Here is a 20,758-nt window from a genome sequence, read left to right as displayed (position 1 = left end):
TTCTTTTTTTTTTATTTTTATTTTCTTTTCTTCTTTCTTTTTTTTTTTTCTTAAAAACAAAAAGCAAAGGAGTAACCTAACCATGGCAGCCCTAGTCCATGAACCCACTACCCCCGGGCCCCTTCTTGATACCGCACCCCATTCTGACCCTGCCTTGTGTTTAGACCACTCTTCGGACACTCCTGATGCCCCTGTACTTCTTGCTGGTGCTGTTTCCTCACCCGCTTCAGGTACCGGGGCTTCGACTGACTCCTTCGATTTGTCTGAACTCCGCTCTCCTTTGACTATGCTTCCGGCTTCTCCCTCTACGGTACGGCAATTTTCGAATCGCCCACCCATTTCAAGCCGGACCAACTCCGGTCCTACTCCTAAACGCCAACGTCAATCTCCTGATGATGCTCCTTCGTTACCTTCCCATTCTACTCGGAAAAGACCGACACGTCAAGCACTCCCTCTCCACGCTCGGTTTCGGACCACACAATGGACTAAATTCTTTACTTTAAGACCGACTTCTTCTGCCTACCTTTCTGACCATAGTATTGGCAAAGCGCTCCTGCGTCATGTTGGTAGAGATATTTCATTTCATGCTCTCAAGAGCGGTATGCGCATCGTCACTGTCCAGAATGCTGCCCAAGCTCATGATCTTTCTCTCCTTTCGAATATTGATACTACTACTGTCACTATTGAAAAACATCTTTCTCTCAATTCTTGTAGTGGTACTGTCATTCTGCCCCATACCATAGTCCAACAGAATTTCCAGTCATGTGGCAATGACATTTTTGAACAGCTGGAACTCCAGGATCTCCCAATCCTCAAAGTAGACACTTATGTCCTTCCTGCCCGGGGGCGGAGACGTTACCCTTGCAATGTGGCTCGTTTAACTTTTGACAGCCGAGAACTCCCGTCCTCTGTATATGTCGTAGGACATCGGTTACAAGTTCGAAAGGTGATACCTACACCGCAACAATGTAGAAATTGCTGGCGTTTTGGTCACCCAGCGAAATATTGCAGATCTATGGCCGAATGCCCAGTCTCTAGTGCCGACGACCATTCTAATACATCTTGCAGTCAACCTCCATCTTGCCTTAATTGTAATGAAGCTCACCCTTCGTACTCCCGCCGTTGCCAGGTCTACTTAAATGAATGTGAAATCCGTTGCCTCAAAGAGGCAGAAGGTCTCCCTTATGCTATGGCAGTTACTCATCTCCGCCTCCAAGGGAGACTACCCCGTGTTTCTTATTCTCGTGTTTCCAAACATCCCCCCACTTCTGGGGTCCCATCTTCTGCAGCCTCCTCTGTTGTTACCCCTCCCATAGCCACTACGGCATCTAATCCTTTTGCTGTCCTTGGCTCTGACGTCCCGACTACAACTCAGTCTGTTCTCACATCTTCGCGTCCTTCCTCACAAGCCCCAGTATCGACAAGACCTCGTACGACACCTAATACCAATCGCCCCTCTACTCAGAAGTCCAAAAAATCCACATTGCTCAAATCTTCTTTGCCCCTTCCTTCCCTTCTTCCACCTCCACACTTTACCTTTCCAGTCTCTGTACCTAGTTCTTCCCCTCTCTCTGGCTCTATTACAAGTGTGGAGATTCACCCTCCTCCTCGTACTATGCCTTCCACCCCCGTCCCCTCCCACGTTTCTCCCTCTTCTGCCACCTCCCAGGTTTCTGCCTCTTCTGTCCCCCCCCACACTTCATCTCCAGTCCCTTACACTCTTCCCTCCCCCTTTACTTTGGTACAGTCCATTACTGTCCCAATCTTTACTCACCCTCCTCCTTCTATCTCCAATATGGTCTCCCATACATCTTTGAATTCAGAAACACTTGAAGCCATTTCAGAATATATTGCAGAGACTAAACCTTCAATGGACACTGATTCACTTCCTGTTCCTTCTCTTCCCTCTCCTCCATCTTCACAACCCCATTCTTCGCAACGCTCCGTTCCTTCGCTACTTGAACGTCTTCCAATGCCACCACACGTTGACTTTTCTAACCCCTCTAGTCCGTAGGTGCCTTTACCTACAGATTCCTGATATTTTCTTCATCGCCAATCATGGCCTATTTACAGTGGAATATCCGCGGCCTCAGGGGTAATCGGGGTGAGCTTCAGATGTTGCTTTCCAGGTTTTCCCCTGTTGGTGCTTGCTTACAAGAACCAAAATTACACTCGCCTGTTTTCCAACCTATTTCAGGCTATAATTTATTGTATTCTTCGGATCCTTTCTCAGATGGGACCTTTAATGAAAGTGCCCTTCTTCTACGCAATGATATTTCATACTGCCAACTATTTGTCCATACCTCGCTGCATTACACTGCAGCCCGTATTCACTTGAATAAGTGGTTTACAATATGTTCTTTATATCTCTCTCCTTCTCGAGCATTTTCTATCCCAGACTTTGCCTTCTTGTTTCATCCTTACCTCCACCACTTCTGTTACTTGGTGATTTTAATGCCCACCATTTCCTCTGGGGGGGGGGTCTCATTGTGACTCACGTGGCATCCAGTTGGAGGCTTTTCTCGCCTCTCACCCCCTCCATGTTTTAAATACGGGTACTCCCACCCATTTTGATCCTCGTACTCCTACTCTCTCTTGCATCGATCTATCAGTCTGCTCTTCCTCCACTGCACTAGACTTCACCTGGTCTGTTCTACCAGACTTACATGACAGCGATCATTTTCCGATCATTCTTACTTCTCCTTCCTATTCACCACCTTTCCGTAGCCCTCGCTGGCAATTTGATCGGGCAAATTGGGATCTTTACTCACACCTCACTGCTTTTAGTGAGGTTCCTTCTTCATCCTCCATTGATGAGCTCCTACACATCTTCTCGACGTCAGTTTATACCGCAGCTTCTCATTCTATACCCCAAACCTCAGGCAAGCATTCTCAGAAGTGCGTGCCTTGGTGGTCTCCCACTTGTGCTCGTGCAGTACGTTTGAAACGTGCTGCATGGGGCAGGTACCGGTACAATAGAACCGCTGAGAGACTTCTTGATTTTAAGCAGAAGCGTGCGATCGCTCGCCGTGTCATCCGTGAAGCTAAACGCACTTGTTGGCGAGACTATGTTTCCACCATCACCTCTGCTTCTTCTATGAGTGCAGTCTGGAAAAAAGTGAGGAAATTGAGTGGTAAATACTCTCCTGACCCAGCTCCTGTTCTACGGGTCGCTGGTGTTGATGTAGCAAACCCTCTCGACGTTGCCATTGAACTTGGCACACATCTGGTCCGTATTTCCCGAGGGCTTCATCTATGCCCCTCGTTTCTTTCCTCAAAGTCTGCCAGAGAGTTAGTGCCCTTGGACTTTTCTTCTCTCAGAGAAGAACAGTATAATGTGCCTTTTACACTTCAAGAACTGGAGGCAACGCTCTCAGCTTGCCGATCATCGGCAGCTGGGCCTGACGACATTCATATTCGTATGTTACAACATTTACATCGGTCAGCCCTTGTAGTCCTCTTACACCTCTTCAATCTTATTTGGGCACAAGGAGTTCTTCCCCAGCTGTGGAAATCTGCCATTGTTCTCCCTTTCCGCAAACCGGGTACTACAGGACATGATGCCTCCCACTATCGCCCCATCGCTCTTACTAGTGCAGTTTGCAAAGTGATGGAACGTCTTGTAAATCGACGTTTAATGTGGTATTTAGAGACACACAACAGTCTCTCCGCTAGTCAATATGGCTTTCGTAAGGGTCGTTCTACCATAGACCCCTTACTACGCTTGGATACGTATGTTCGTAATGCCTTTGCGAATAATCACTCAGTTATTGCCATATTTTTTGACCTTGAGAAGGCATATGACACAACTTGGAGGTATAATATTTTGGCCCAGGCCCATTCCTTAGGCCTCCGAGGCAATCTACCATCCTTCCTTAAGAACTTTTTAACTGACAGACATTTCCGTGTTCGAGTCAATAATGTTCTTTCCCCGGACTTCGTCCAAGCTGAAGGTGTCCCTCAGGGATGTGTTCTAAGCACAACACTTTTTTCTCCTTGCTATAAATGATTTGGCCTCTGTTCTTCCACCCAATATTTGGTCATCACTCTATGTTGATGACTTCGCTATTGCTTGTGCAGGCGCTGACTGTCATCTTATTGCAGTTTCTCTTCAGCATGCGGTCGACCGTGTTTCCACTTGGGCCACCACGCATGGGTTTAAATTTTCAAGTACCAAAACTCACCAAATTACTTTCACTAGACGCTCTGTTATCTCCGATCATCCTTTGTATCTCTATGGCTCCCGTATCCCCGAACGTGATACAGTCAGGTTTCTAGGCCTTCTCTTTGACCGTCGGTTATCCTGGAAACCTCACATAACCTCTCTGAAGGCAACTTGTCACAGCCGGCTAAACCTTCTTAAAACCCTTGCTCATCTTTCCTGGGGAGCTGATCGTCGAACTCTGCTTCGCCTACATTCAGCCCTCGTTTTATCGAAACTCGATTATGGTGACCAAATTTATTCCGCGGCCTCTCCTGCTACTCTCTCTAGCCTTAACTCTATCCGTCACCAAGGATTACGTTTGTGCCTTGGTGCTTTTCGCTCTTCCCCTGTTGAGAGCCTCTATGCAGAAGCGAATGTTCCATCCTTGTCTGATCGCCGTGATGCCCATTGCCTTCGCTACTATGTACCTGGAGTTTACCTGGAGAGAGTTTCGGGGGTCAACGCCCCCGCGGCCCGGTCCGTGACCAGGCCTCCTGGTGGATCAGCGCCTGATCAACCAGGCTGTTGCTGCTGGCTGCACGCAAACCAACGTACGAGCCACAGCCCGGCTGATCAGGAACTGACTTTAGGTGCTTGTCCAGTGCCAGCTTGAAGACTGCCAGGGGTCTGTTGGTAATCCCCCTTATGTGTGCTGGGAGGCAGTTGAACAGTCTCGGGCCCCTGACACTTATTGTATGGTCTCTTAACGTGCTAGTGACACCCCTGCTTTTCATTGGGGGGATGGTGCATCGTCTGCCAAGTCTTTTGCTTTCGTAGTGAGTGATTTTCGTGTGCAAGTTCGGTACTAGTCCCTCTAGGATTTTCCAGGTGTATATAATCATGTATCTCTCCCTCCTGCGTTCCAGGGAATACAGGTTTAGAAACCTCAAGCGCTCCCAGTAATTGAGGTGTTTTATCTCCGTTATGCGCGCCGTGAAAGTTCTCTGTACATTTTCTAGGTCGGCAATTTCACCTGCCTTGAAAGGTGCTGTTAGAGTGCAGCAATATTCCAGCCTAGATAGAACAAGTGACCTGAAGAGTGTCATCATGGGCTTGGCCTCCCTAGTTTTGAAGGTTCTCATTATCCATCCTGTCATTTTTCTAGCAGATGCGATTGATACAATGTTATGGTCCTTGAAGGTGAGATCCTCCGACATAATCACTCCCAGGTCTTTGACGTTGGTGTTTCGCTCTATTTTGTGACCAGAATTTGTTTTGTACTCTGATGAAGATTTAATTTCCTCATGTTTACCATATCTGAGTAATTGAAATTTCTCATCGTTGAACTTCATATTGTTTTCTGCAGCCCACTGAAAGATTTGGTTGATGTCCGCCTGGAGCCTTGCAGTGTCTGCAATGGAAGACACTGTCATGCAGATTCGGGTGTCATCTGCAAAGGAAGACACGGTGCTGTGGCTGACATCCTTGTCTATGTCGGATATGAGGATGAGGAACAAGATGGGAGCTAGTACTGTGCCTTGTGGAACAGAGCTTTTCACCGTAGCTGCCTCGGACTTTACTCTGTTGACGACTACTCTGTGTTCTGTTAGTGAGGAAATTATAGATCCATCGACCGACTTTTCCTGTTATTCCTTTAGCGCGCATTTTGTGCGCTATTACGCCATGGTCACACTTGTCGAAGGCTTTTGCAAAGTCTGTATATATTACATCTGCATTCTTTTTGTCTTCTAGTGCATTTAGGACCTTGTCGTAGTGATCCAGTAGTTGAGACAGACAGGAGCGACCTGTTCTAAACCCATGTTGCCCTGGGTTGTGTAACTGATGGGTTTCTAGATGGGTGGTGATCTTGCTTCTTAGGACCCTTTCAAAGATTTTTATGATATGGGATGTTAGTGCTATTGGTCTGTAGTTCTTTGCTGTTGCTTTACTGCCCCCTTTGTGGAGTGGGGCTATGTCTGTTGTTTTTAGTAACTGAGGGACGACCCCCGTGTCCATGCTCCCTCTCCATAGGATGGAAAAGGCTCGTGATAGGGGCTTCTTGCAGTTCTTGATGAACACAGAGTTCCATGAGTCTGGCCCTGGGGCAGAGTGCATGGGCATGTCATTTATCGCCTGTTCGAAGTCATTTGGCATCAGGATAACATCGGATAGGCTTGTGTTAATCAAATTTTGTGGCTCTCTCATAAAAAATTCATTTTGATCTTCGACTCTCAGTCTGGTAAGCGGCTTGCTAAAAACTGAGTCATATTGGGACTTGAGTAGCTCACTCATTTCCTTGCTGTCATCTGTGTAGGACCCATCTTGTTTAAGTAGGGGCCCAATACTGGGCGTTGTTCTCGATTTTGATTTGGCATAGGAGAAGAAATACTTTGGGTTTCTTTCGATTTCATTTATAGCTTTTAGTTCTTCCCGCGATTCCTGACTCCTAAAGGATTCTTTTAGCTTAAGTTCGATGCTTGCTATTTCTCTGACCAGTGTCTCCCTGCGCATTTCAGATATATTGACCTCTTTTAGCCGCTCTGTTATTCTTTTCCGTCGCCTGTAAAGGGAGCGCCTGTCTCTTTCTATTTTACATCTACTCCTCCTTTTTCTTAGAGGAATAAGCCTTGTGCATACATCGAGTGCCACCGAGTTAATCTGTTCTAGGCATAAGTTTGGGTCTGTGTTGCTTAGTATATCTTCCCAGCTTATATCGGTTAGGACTTGGTTTACTTGGTCCCACTTTATGTTTTTGTTATTGAAGTTGAATTTGGTGAATGCTCCCTCGTGACTAGTCTCATTTTGTCGGTCTGGGGCTCCTCGCATACATGTCTGAACCTCAATTATGTTGTGATCTGAGTATATTGTTTTTGATATGGTGACATTTCTTATCAGATCATCACGCTCTCACGATCTACACAATCCTTCCATTTATAGAATGGTCACCGATATTAGTAGACATTCTTTATTCGTTCGCCGCCCCTGTTTGCTCCGTCCCTTTTCTCTTCGCCTACATTCGCTCTTGTCTTCCCTTCAGTTACCACCTTTATATGTTCATGTAGCATCTCACTTTTCCCTACCCCCCTGGGAAGTTCCAGCTGTTCGGGTCTGTTCTTTCTCACTCCCTTGCTCGAAAGCTCAACTGCCTACGGTGGCTTCCCGCTCTCTTTTTCTTGATCACTTTCACTCCCATTCTCATGCCACCGCTGTGTACACAGATGGCTCTAAGTCTTCAGACGGCGTCGGATTCGCAGCAGTGTTTCCGGACAGCGTCGTGCGGGGACATTTACTATCTTCAGCTAGCATTTTTACTGCTGAACTGTATGCCATTCTTGCAGCACTTATTCGTATCGCATCTATGCCTGTGTCATCATTTGTAGTAGTCTCAGACTCCCTTAGTGCTCTACAGGCTATACGAAAATTTGATACATCTCATCCCCTAGTTCTCCGTATCCAACTTTGGCTACGCCGTATCTCTACCAAACATAAAGATATTGTTTTTTGTTGGGTCCCTGGTCATGTCGACGTACAGGGCAATGAACAGGCAGACACTGCTGCGCGGTCAGCAATACATGACCTACCTATTTCCTATCGAGGTGTTCCATTTCTGGACTATTTTGCTGCAATAGCTACCCACCTTCGCACCCGTTGGCAACAACGTTGGTCAACTCTGCTCGGTAACAAACTTCATTCTATTAAACCGAGCATAGGTTACTGGCCGTCTTCTTGTCATCAGTGCCGAGGTTGGGAGACCACTCTCTCCCGCCTTCGCATTGGTCACACTCGTCTTACTCATGGGTATCTCATGGAGAGGCACCCTGTTCCTCTCTGTGAGCAGTGTCAAGTTCCAGTATCGATTAGCCACATTCTGTTAGACTGCCCTCTCTATCAATGAGCACGCAGAATTTACCTCCAACGTCGTCTTCGTTCTACTACTCTCTCTTTACCTTCCCTTCTTGCTGATGGACCCTCCTTTAATCCTGACTCTCTCATTGACTTCTTGACAACGACTGATTTACTCCACAAACTCTGATGATACTTTTCGCACTCCCCTCAGCCCTTTCTAGTTCAGTCTCTTGCTGCCCTTTACCCTTTCACCATCCACTGCCCCGCTGTTATCCGTAACCTATTACTCATCCATCTCCCTTTTGCCACCTGATGCCCTCGCTTCCTTCCTGCCCTGCAGCGCTGTATAGTCCTCATGGCTTAGCGCTTCTTTTTGATTATAATAATAATAATAATAATCCACGGAAAGCAAGTCCTCTTAGAGCTAAGAATTTTACAACAGCAACAACTCTTTCTAGAACTTTTCTCCAATAAGTGCGCTCTTTTTCAGTTTGATTTTCCAAATGAGAATCCAATAAGCCTTTTTTCTGTGCACGAAATACACTGGCTAAAATGCAGATCCTGTGAGTGGTGCTGTTTTCATGTTCCTCGAAACGCTTGGAATTTTTCCAGTCATTGAACCCCTGTGTGAAGGTATTTTCTTTGGTAGAAAATAGCTTGCATGCTGAACAGTATACTTTTCCTGAGCTTTCAGAGTATACCATCCATGATCTTTTCACAGTTTCTGAATTTGCAAGCTTCCTATAAACATAGATGACTTTAAACAACGACGACTTCCATCATCATAAATCCTTGCTGATTTCCTAAAGTCAATGTTCAGAGTTTGACTGAAGTTTTCTGCAATGAAAGCATTACGTAGAGAATCTGGGATTACATTTGGCCATGAGGCAGGATCTTTTAAGACAAATCCTGTGGATGAAATGTCCTTTGAGACATTGAGAGGAGACACAAAAGAAGTAGATGCTGGCTGAGAAATAATGGAGGGAGGGCTTCCTGTATGATCTGACGTATCTGCAGATTCAACTGTACTGGTAACATCAGAAACTGTTTTCGTGAGCATGTCTGTGATCTTTCTGCAGCTTCCTACATCTTTCTTTTTCTGTTCCTCTTGAATTTTCTTCTTTCTTTTCTGTGACCCACTTGCATAAGAACGTCCAACATCACGTTCACGAGATGCCATAATGAGGATGTATCACTGTCTGTAATCATGTAAATACAAATTTTTCATTGTCAGTTATTATTAATTTTTTAATATTAAATTTTTTTTCTGTCAATTGGGGGGATATGGCCCTTGTAGCCCCCATTCCTCTGGTTGCGCATCTAAAAATTCAAAACGTTACCAGAAAGGAGTCATATACAGAACTTTTACCATAGATTAGGTTAGTGATTTGGGCTACGAATATTTTACTGATTCATCCTCCTTGATCTCCAATTTACTTAAACAGAAATCATACCGAGTCCAAGAACAATGCACAATGGTATTTATATTACCATTTTCATAACTAAACTGATCATTATGTTTTGCATGATATATGGCCCACCACCATAGATAAGGACATGAGAATTAAAGAATGCAGGGACAATTTTCAGTTTCACCCAGCCAACGATTTTCTGATGTGGCTTATGTGTTTCTGGGGAAATATGTAGTAAATTAATTGATGTTCTACATCACTTCCGTCGCAACTTGAAAACTAAGCATTTGCGACGGAAGTGATGTAGAACATCAATCAATTGAGATCTGTTATTGAAATGATAAAGACTTAAAGACAGGACAAAGTGCTTTTAAAACCTACAAACGGAAGTCAGTTTGCGTTTTTAGGTTTTTCTTTATAGTATTTTTTTACCAAAAATGCGTCTTTACTGGTCAAGTAACCCTATCAGGTACCTCCCTTAACATTTAGAGGCGAAAACAAACATTTATCCATACACATCAATGTCTATCAACAACACTTCAGTTGTGATGAATGGTTTGAAAAACCGACAAGTTGAAGATTGAGACACTTATGCAGCATATGGGAATCTTTATTCAGGAAACGTTTCGCCACACAGTGGCTTCATCAGTCCAATACAAAGAGGAAGGCGTAAGGAGAGGAGGAGAATGAGGTAATCAGTCCCTCAACCTGGAGTCGATGTGTTCAGTCCATCAATCTTGTAAAAGATTGATGGACTGAACACATCGATCATCACTATGTCACCAGGTCTTAATGACTTATGATTTTCAGGAACACCACCTCCATAGAATTATTCTCTCAATGAGGTGAGATAGTCTTCTCGCCAAATTTTCTCCCAATGTTGGGGTATGGTACAGACGAGTTTGGTGTGTGTGTGTATGGTCCGGCAGAGGGAGATGTGCGTATTAAGAATAAATTTGTGAAGGATGTCCTAGTATATTATTTGCGTTCTTTGCCGGGTGTAGCTGTAATTGGTGGTGATTGGAATTGTGTGATAAGGCGTAAGGATGTGGAACCTGGAGGAGCAGGGTATTGTTCGGGGATTTTGGGGGAATTATTAAATGGGGTGGGGTTAATGGACGTTGGGGGGGGGGTTGTAGAACATACTTTTGTTAGACGTGGATATGCGGCTAGACTGGATCGCTTGTAAGATAAGATAAGATAAGATTTCGTTCGGATATTTAACCCCGGAGGGTTAGCCACCCAGGATAACCCAAGAAAGTCAGTGCGTCATCGAGGACTGTCTAACTTATTTCCATTGGGGGCCTTAATCTTGTCCCCCAGGATGCGACCCACACCAGTCGACTAACACCCAGGTACCTATTTGCTGCTAGGTGAACAGGACAACAGGTGTAAGGAAACTGTGTCGAATGTTTCCACCCGCCGGGAATCGAATCCGGGCCCTCCGTGTGTGAAGCGGGAGCTTTAGCCACCAGGCCACCCCAAACAGTAATAGTGAGCAGTGTGCGTGTGGTGGACGCGGTTTTTTCGGATCACAGAGGAGTAATGGTGGACCTAGAATGGGAGGGATTGCCTAGAAGGGGCCAAGGTTATTGGAAGTTAAATGTGAAGCTTTTGCAGGGTGAGGAATGTCGTCAGTTTATTGCGCAGTTGTGGGAATGGTTGGTGGATGAGGCGCCGGGGGATGATGAACTAGTAAATTGGTGGGATTCGGTGGCTAAAAATCGTATCAGAGAATATTATATTTGTCGTGGGAGGGAATATAATCGGTTAAAGTATGGGTTTCAAAGATATCTTGAAGGGCAGCTGCGTGACTGTTATGCGCGAGGAGGAGCAAGCTATCCAGTGCAGGACATTGAGGGTTTAAAGGAGAGTATTAGGGTATTGCAAAACGAGCGTTTTGATGGTGCGCGAATTATGGGAGGATTGGAAGAAGTGCTATGGGGTGATCGGCCGTCGGCTTGCGTGTAAGAGGCCAGAGAAAGAGGAAAGTGACAACGGAGATGATGGGGTTAAACGTACATGTAGGGATGGAAGGGTATAGAGCGGGTCAAGCATTGGTAACGACAGAGGGTATGAGTGGATATGTAGACGCTTGGTTTAAGTCACATACGCAAAGCGTGGGCATCCGTGAAGTGGCATTGGGGGAAATGGGAGAGTATGTGCAGTGTGAGCTTGATGGTCAAGATCGGGTGGCATTAGGTGGGCCGATTACGGAGTGAGATTTGGCAGGTGTTGTCAGGAGTGAGCTTGGGAAAGGCGCCGGATATAGACGGACTGCCAAATGATTTCTACGTAAAGAATTGGGAGGTTCTGAGGTTTTTTTTAGTAAGGCTGTTTAACATACTTAAGGCGGCTGAGGTAATGGGAGAGCAGCAATGGACGGCCGTTGTGGTGTTGGTACCGAAAGGGGAGCAGTCAACGGTAATGGATTATCAGGCACTTTCGCTTATGTGTGGAGATTATAAGTTGTTCGCGAGAATATTAGGGAACAGAATCAAGAGGATAATAGGCAAGGTAATTGATAGGGGGCAATATGGAGTGCCAGGAAGGTCGATGTATGAAGAGCATGGCATGATTCGAGAATTTATAGAGAAACGGGGGAAGTTGGGTGATGGAGGTGTATTGGCGTTAGATTGGAAGGCTGCTTATGATAGTGTGGAAAGGGAAGCGTTATGGAGGGTCACGCGTTGGCAAGGTTTTGGGGAAGAAATAATATCTTGGGCAAAATTATTGTATCGGGGGCGTCGATGAGGGTGCAGGTTAACGGGAGGCTAGGAGTTAAAATACAGATGCGACGGGGACTGCGCCAAGGCTGCCCATTATCACAAATATTGTTTGCGTGTATACAGGATCCATTTTATAGGGCCATTCGGAGGTGTGTTGGGGGAGGTGGGGAGGGTTCTGACCGGGGGAGGGGGGCTGGTATTGTAGGTTATGTGGATGACACGACTGTTTTGGTGAGAGGTAATAGATAGGGACTTGTTTAGGGTGGGTAAGGTGGTGGATGTGTTTGGGGAGGCTTAAGGGATGAAAATTAATGTTGACTAAGTTTTTAGACCTAAGGGATAGTACAAATGGGGATGAGGTGGTAGGGGGTGGGTGGAAGGTGGTGGATCAACTAATGATATGTGGGATAATTTATGTGAGAAATACACGGGTGGCTCAAGAGGTGAATTCGGTGCGAATAGTGGATGGAGTATTGAAAAGACTTGGTGGTTTGAGGGCGGCGCAACTAACGCTGCATCAAAGAGTAATAGTGACGAACGTGCTATTGTACAGCAAGTTATGGCATGTCGTTGTCATGTACCCGCTGATGAGACGTGAGGTGAAACGTTTACAACATGGGTTTTTTAGGTTTATATGGGGATCGGGCTGCGAATGGTTAAGTAGAGCGGTGTTAACACTTCCGGTCAGTCGGGGAGGGCTGGGACTTTTACCTCTGGAAAAAAGGATGATGAGCGTGTACCTAAAACGAAGTTATATAAGGGAGGGGTGCGGGAGGGGAGGTGGACTTGTGCGAGTACGTAAGGATATGCAACGGTGGTGGGGGGGTAGGGATTTAATAGTTGGTGAGGCCATGTTGAGGTTATTAATGACAGTGAGGGATCCGTCGTGTGTTAAATTGCGGGTCCTCGAAGGAGTGGAAGGTAGGTCAGTGGTGGCTGCTGTTGAAGGGGCATACCCTATGTATGCGTGGAACGAAATATGGACGCGTCTAAAACAATTACGTCTAAAACCGGGTGTTCGGGAGGTAATGTTTAGATTTTTACATGGGATTTTGCCGTCTGGGGTTGTCCTATTCAATAGGAGGATAAGGGAGGGAGGGGAATGTAGAGCGTGTGGAAGCATGGAGACAATTTTTCATGTGGTATATTTTTGTGACTGTATAGAAGTTGTGCGGGTCTGGTTAGGAAAGGTGTTTAGGTTAGTGGGTGGGGGAGGGTTGCAGGTGTTGCGGGCTTTAAGTTTGGATATAGGTGGGGTGAGTAAGATGGTGGAGAATGCAGTGGCGTATTTGGTCACGGATTTTATATGTCATGGGCCATGAGGGAGGTGGGCGTGGATGAAAGGATAAAGGTGTTAGCTGCTACATTTTACAGAACTAAGTGTCGTAATAGGGAAATTTATGGAGGGAGTTGGGAGACTGCTTTTACTGAGGGCTATCGGAGTTTTAGGTTGAGGGATTTATGGGATTTACGTGCAATGTAAGGGGTCGCGGCGGGCTGGCTTCCCGATAAGGACAGTGTGAAAGGGTTTAGTGTGGAAGAGAATGAATATAGTACTGAGACGTAAGTGCCTTTGACTGTGTGATGAGCGGGTTGTGTGTTGTGAACGATACAAGTTCTTCAATTTAATTATTAATTATGTAATTGACAAAGGACGACAGATGTAATGTGATGGAATATTATATATCTGAAACGAAATTATTGGTATGTGTGCAATGAAATGACAACGTGGGTGCACTGTGTGAATGCGAAATATATATATACACATGAAGTATTGCGTGTTGTAGGAAGGCATCAGTATTTATCGACGTGTGAAGGTCATGCACTGTTATGTATTGTGCTAACAGACTTACATCTTAGTAGTGGTTCTAATGATATGGGCGAAATATTTTTAGAAAGCTTGACTCATCCTGTTTTCTTATTACATATTGTTTTTTAATGGGAGCTCTATAGAGCCCGTAGGTTTAGGTTACCGTTGAGTTGATATATATTATAGGGTAATTGATGGATGCCATAGGATTAAGCTTTTGTTTGTTTCACTGGTTGTGTTGTAAAGTGTATGCAACATATGTATATATTTATGATATGTTTGGGTGTTTAGTAGATATACGTTGTACATGAATCATGTAGAATTGATTTTTATATTATATCAATACATTGAGTTATACTGAACGTACCATGTTGTTCAATATGGAATATGAATAATGTGAGGATCTCACCTTCAAGGACCATAACATTGTATCAATCGCATCTGCTAGAAAAATGACAGGATGGATAATGAGAACCTTCAAAACTAGGGAGGCCAAGCCCATGATGACACTCTTCAGGTCACTTGTTCTATCTAGGCTGGAATATTGCTGCACACTAACAGCACCTTTCAAGGCAGGTGAAATTGCTGACCTAGAAAATGTACAGAGAACCTTCACGGCGCGCATAACGGAGATAAAACACCTCAATTACTGGGAGCGCTTGAGGTTCCTGAACCTGTATTCCCTGGAACGCAGACGGGAGAGATACATGATTATATACACCTGGAAAATCCTAGAGGGACTAGTACCGAACTTGCACACGAAAATCACTCACTACGAAAGCAAAAGACTTGGCAGACGATGCAACATCCCCCCAATGAAAAGCAGGGGTGTCACTAGCACGTTAAGAGACCATACAATAAGTGTCAGGGGCCCGAGACTGTTCAACTGCCTCCCAGCATACATAAGGGGGATTACCAACAGACCCCTGGCAGTCTTCAAGCTGGCACTGGACAAGCACCTCAAGTCGGTTCCTGACCAGCCGGGCTGTGGCTCGTACGTTAGTTTGCGTGCAGCCAGCAGTAACAGCCTGGTTGATCAGGCTCTGATCCACCAGGAGGCCTGGTCACAGACCGGGCCGCGGGGGCGTTGACCCCCGGAACTCTCTCCAGGTAAACTCCAGGTGGCTTGACACGCAAGAAGGGGGGAGGGGGTAGTGTTTTCAGAATGTAAGGTGTACATTCCGTGGCAGGATGTACAATCAGGAATTAGATGTACTTGCCAAGGAGTCTTTAGGTTAGATTTAGTGTTCCAGGCATAATGTCATTACTTCAAGGATTGGAATGGTCATTGTTTACTGTACAGATTTGTGTATTTCAGATGTAATATGTTAATTGGAAAGTATATGTATTATGCAGAATTTTTCACCACTGTTTTCACTATGTAATTTGTCGTTTACATGTACTATGTATGTCTTTTAAATAAAATATATAAAAAAAAATGGTGCAGCGTATGGCCCTTTCTCTGTCCACAAACTTTGCCATTTTTTTTTTGTCTTTGACACCTTGCATGCTTTGTGAGAGGGTATCCATAAAACTTAATTATAATCCCCATAATTTGTGGGTAACTGTGCCTAGCTTTATGCTATATTCAAGCTATTTAGAGCAAATTTTAAAGAAAGTAATTTACAATTAAATTGTCCGAAGTCGTAAGTAAGGAATTTTATTTATTCACAGGTAGCCCTTGTGGTTTAGCGCTTCTTTATTATAATAATTAAGCCTACCCATAATGCTCTGCATACATCTAGAAACCCATCAGTTACACAACCCAGGGCAACATGGGTTTAGAACAGGTCGCTCCTGTCTGTCTCAACTATTGGATCACTACGACAAGGTCCTAAATGCACTAGAAGACAAAAAGAATGCAGATGTAATATATACAGACTTTGCAAAAGCCTTCGACAAGTGTGACCATGGCGTAATAGCGCACAAAATGCGTGCTAAAGGAATAACAGGAAAAGTCGGTCGATGGATCTATAATTTCCTCACTAACAGAACACAGAGAGTAGTCGTCAACAGAGTAAAGTCCGAGGCAGCTACGGTGAAAAGCTCTGTTCCACAAGGCACTGTACTAGCTCCCATCTTGTTCCTCATCCTCATATCCGACATAGACAAGGATGTCAGCCACAGCACCGTGTCCTCCTTTGCAGATGACACCCGAATCTGCATGACAGTGTCTTCCATTGCAGACACTGCAAGGCTCCAGGCGGACATCAACCAAATCTTTCAGTGGGCTGCGGAAAACAATATGAAGTTCAACGATGAGAAATTTCAATTACTCAGATATGGTAAACATGAGGAAATTAAATCTTCATCAGAGTACAAAACAAATTCTGGCCACAAAATAGAGCGAAACACCAACGTCAAAGACCTGGGAGTGATTATGTCGGAGGATCTCACCTTCAAGGACCATAACATTGTATCAATCGCATCTGCTAGAAAAATGACAGGATGGATAATGAGAACCTTCAAAACTAGGGAGGCCAAGCCCATGATGACACTCTTCAGGTCACTTGTTCTATCTAGGCTGGAATATTGCTGCACTCTAACAGCACCTTTCAAGGCAGGTGAAATTGCCGACCTAGAAAATGTACAGAGAACTTTCACGGCCCGCATAACGGAGATAAAACACCTCAATTACTGGGAGCGCTTGAGGTTTCTAAACCTGTATTCCCTGGAACGCAGGAGGGAGAGATACATGATTATATACACCTGGAAAATCCTAGAGGGACTAGTACCGAACTTGCACACGAAAATCACTCACTACGAAAGCAAAAGACTTGGCAGACGATGCACCATCCCCCCAATGAAAAGCAGGGGTGTCACTAGCACGTTAAGAGACCATACAATAAGTGTCAGGGGCCCGAGACTGTTCAACTGCCTCCCAGCATACATAAGGGGGATTACCAACAGACCCCTGGCAGTCTTCAAGCTGGCACTGGACAATCACCTAAAGTCAGTTCCTGATCAGCCGGGCTGTGGCTCGTACGTTGGTTTGCGTGCAGCCAGCAGCAACAGCCTGGTTGATCAGGGGCTGATCCACCAGGAGGCCTGGTCACAGACCGGGCCGCGGGGGCGTTGACCCCCGAAACTCTCTCCAGGTAAACTCCAGGTAATACAATGGGCTTTTGGCATGTACACCCAATCACTATTTTTTTTTGTACAACTGTATCATGTCCAAATAAATTAGGCACAGTACACATAAGTACATTACATAGCGTAAATTACCTAGGATATCCGAGAGTCAGTGACATTTCCATTGGTAACTTTCGTTCCCTTTCCTGTCATCGCCTAAACTTTGGGCAGTACATCCCCGAACACTGTACTTGTAAGTTACACTGACTTTTGGGTTATGTTTATATATACTACACTAACAAGCATATGTGAGATACAACATCTGGAAGCAGGATTCCACACGGCGGCATAGTCAGTGGCCCTTAAAACACCCAACAAGACCTGGTGTAAGTAAGTTTATTCAGGTATACACAAATAGTTACATAGAATTATTATACATAGCAGCATATGTGTAGAGAACCTGGGATAACCCAAAAAAGTCAGACAGAGTGACTTATTTCCATTGGGGTCCTTTTACCTTATTATAATATAAAGGTTATAATATTTTCTTATTATTCTATAATGAAGATAACATCTTATCATAAAAAAACAAAACAATTATTTCTGTGAAGTAGAGTACAGTATATTATACAATTAGGGTAGTTGACATATATAAACTAATTTTTAGAAAGCCTCTTGTAATGCAAGACATTTCGGTTATATGTAATGCAAAACATTATTATTATTATTATAATCAAGGGAGAAGCGCTAAACCCGGAGGATTATACAGCGCCTGGGGGGGATGTGGAAGGCATTCAGGCTTAATTCGGGGAACTGGAGCACAGATCCAATTCCCTAAATCAAGAGCCCCTCACCAACATCAAGGAACCTTCCTTGAGGGGTAATGCAAAACAGAAAGTAATGCCTGAGTTCCACCGAACAAACGTTTGACATATTAGCTGTGGCTAACACGACAGTCTGGAGTTTTGAGAGACAGATCGCGGGTTCTAACCCTGCCTGTGGTATGATTTGTTTGCAATCGTGTCATTACGATTTCACGAGTCAACGTATGTACTAATAGGAGTCAATAGTCACATACCAGCAGTTGCTGTATTGAAATAAGTAAATTTGTCTGACTTTTTTTGTTGTTATCCTTGGTAATTTAAACATGTTACAATGTATGATAATTGTACATATGTTGGCCTGTACCTAAATAAACTTAGTGACTATTATGTTGAATGAAAAATGCATATACATAAAATTACTTAAGTAAGAGACACACTTAAGACTTAAAATAGAAATTTCCATAAATCACGCTTGACTTTTTGCTTTATCCTGTTATATACTGTGCTACTAACAAGTATCTGCAGTATATGAACCTGCAACGTTGGGATACTGTATGAGGATACTGTTTGCCCACTAGGGGATTTATCAGAGTATTCAGTGAACTATTAAGGCCACTGGTGGGCAAATTGTGTTCTCATAAAAATATCTATGTTGCACATGTCTCATTTACATGGATGAGTTATCCTAGTTTTATATCTACATACCTGGTAGTTTTCTGTCAATGCCTGCCTATAATTTGTTTTTGTAACAACCATTGTATAACAATGCAAGAGTCTAGAAATCAAATATAGTGAGCCTAAATGAAGCTTACCTTATATTCACTGAGGGACCAGGGTTTGATCTCTGGACGAGTGGTAATGTTGGACATATTTCCATATTACTAAAGCCCTGTTCACCTGATAGCAAGTAGGTACCCGGGTGTTAGCCAGTGCTGGTGTTCATTGTATCCAAAGGAAGAAATTAAAGGACCCCATTGGAAGTAAACCTGACACTCTGATGACCGTGACTTTATTGGTTTATCCTGTGGTTATTAACCTTCTGGGATAATAATTCAGATAGTTTTTTTATGCCAAATATTAAGCATTCAGACTATTATTGGGAAAAAAATTACTAGTTAAACAAGTCCTTCAGACCCCATTTAACAATATAAATTGAGATTTACCCATCACTAATACTAAATTCTGCCCATATCATTCCCTGGACCTCTCTCCCTCTTACCCTCTTCTCTCTTTTTCTCCCTCTGTCATTTAGTACTGAATGACCTTTATGGATTTAGTGATTTATATGATTATAGAAATGATTTTGTTCAATAGCAGACTTGTAGCAGTTCAGTGGTCAGCCCTTAGCAGCTGTGTGGGCATCTCATAAGTTTTTGTGATCAATATACATGTATAACTCTTCTTCCATCATTCCATAGCAGTTCTGGTTCAAAAAGTGTGGAACATGAGCTGTTTTTACTTTTTTCATAAAACATAAGAATTTGGGGGTTGGTCTTACTCAGCAAACATCATAGGTCACTCTTGTTAGCAATCAGCCTGTTTTTGGCTTTAGTTGTGATTACTACTTAGGCCAAAAATGCACACTGTAAAAATTTGTGGGCTTTTTGTTTCTTGTCCTTTTTTTTTTTTTTTTTTTTTTTTAAAGTTTATCATACTTACAACTTCATTCATACAGCATTTTGGCATCTCCATTCCATCATAACTCCAGTCAATATGTGTACATTTCTAATATCCTGAAGCTGCCAGAACAAAATACTGTAATTTTATTGTCTCCATAGGCAGTTCACAGCCTCCAAAACTATTGAAGAAACACACTGTAACTTGTTAAACAATAGTTTAATTTTTTAGAATGAGTTGTGCAGGCAGCCACTGGGGAGAGGAACATGAGTCTCAGCGTAGTGGAAGTGATGAATGGGGTCTCAGTAACTCTGACATGGAAGATTTACTCACCCCTCAGCCACCGGCACCAACATCACCAGTTCTTCATCAGCCCTCACAGGAAGAAACGCCTTCTTTTCAGATGTAAGTAATTTGCATTGATGATCTGCCACTTTTAGTTTTATTATGAATTTAAGGCTATGCCCATCATTACGATCAAGGCTGTGGCCATCTTTGTGATCAAGGCTGTGGCCATCTTTGTGATCAAGGCTGTGGCCATCTTTGTGATCAAGGCTGTGCCTGTCTTTTTGATCAAGGCTGTGCCTGTCTTTTTGATCAAAGTTGTCAACTTATCACAGGAAAAATAAGTAACCAACACCTACAATATAAGTATGTACTGTAATTGACAGACTGTAGTAAAGAAACCTTAATAGAGCCAAAAAAGAAATTGAAGCATCTCAAACTTTTCCCATAATTTTAAGAAATGATGTTATTATGGTCTATAATTTTATTTAAAAAAAAATGTTCAGTTACAAATAAGTACAGTATCTTTATACACTACACTTCATGATTAGAAAATTATCATCTTTGTTTTGCTCTAATTCTCATAACAAAATTACATATTACAGACAGTATTTTAAGCTTTACTTAATAATATTAATGGAAAACTTTCCCTTTGAAATGGGAAAGACTCAGTCCCCCATTGGCAACTGTCTAGCTGATTTTCATTGTAGTTCTTTAATCTTGTCCTCCACAGTGTGACCCATAACAGTAAGCTAACACCTAGGTACATACTTATTACTAGGTGAACAGGGGCAGCAGGTGTAAGGAAACATCCTCAACATTTCACCCATACCAGGGACTGATCCTGGACCCTCAGTGTGTGAGCTGAGGATGCTACCCACCAAGGCTCGAACACATTTTAAGTGAAATACAATGGTTACTTTTAAATTTAAGGGTTATGTGCCAAACAAAAATAAAATGGGCACCAAGAAAAAGTATGAAAAATCAAAGCCTTCAATACAGTTTTGTGTAATAGAATC

At 43.7% G+C, this 20,758-nt stretch overlaps 1 protein-coding gene across 6 annotated transcripts in view; it reads left to right on the top strand.

Moving 5' to 3' along the window:
- Positions 1-20,758, top strand: part of Spt7 — a 57,500-nt gene that overhangs the window by 16,950 nt on the left and 19,792 nt on the right. For 2 of the 6 annotated variants that reach the window (XM_070099128.1, XM_070099127.1), the window contains one exon: positions 19,686-19,859. In XM_070099128.1, coding sequence (XP_069955229.1) covers positions 19,687-19,859 — 173 coding nt within the window. In that variant the 5' untranslated portion in view covers position 19,686. Of the gene's footprint in view, positions 1-17,258; positions 17,404-17,990; positions 18,015-18,208; positions 18,262-19,685; positions 19,860-20,758 lie in introns of those variants that run through there. The other 4 variants (XM_053799146.2, XM_053799148.2, XM_053799147.2 and 1 more) reach the window with 4 other exon arrangements.

This window comes from Cherax quadricarinatus, chromosome 66 (assembly GCF_038502225.1).
Source record: "Cherax quadricarinatus isolate ZL_2023a chromosome 66, ASM3850222v1, whole genome shotgun sequence".
Lineage (NCBI taxonomy): Eukaryota > Metazoa > Arthropoda > Malacostraca > Decapoda > Parastacidae > Cherax > Cherax quadricarinatus.
The sequence above is the reverse complement of the archived record's forward strand: the minus strand, read 5'-3'. Positions and strand labels throughout refer to the sequence as shown.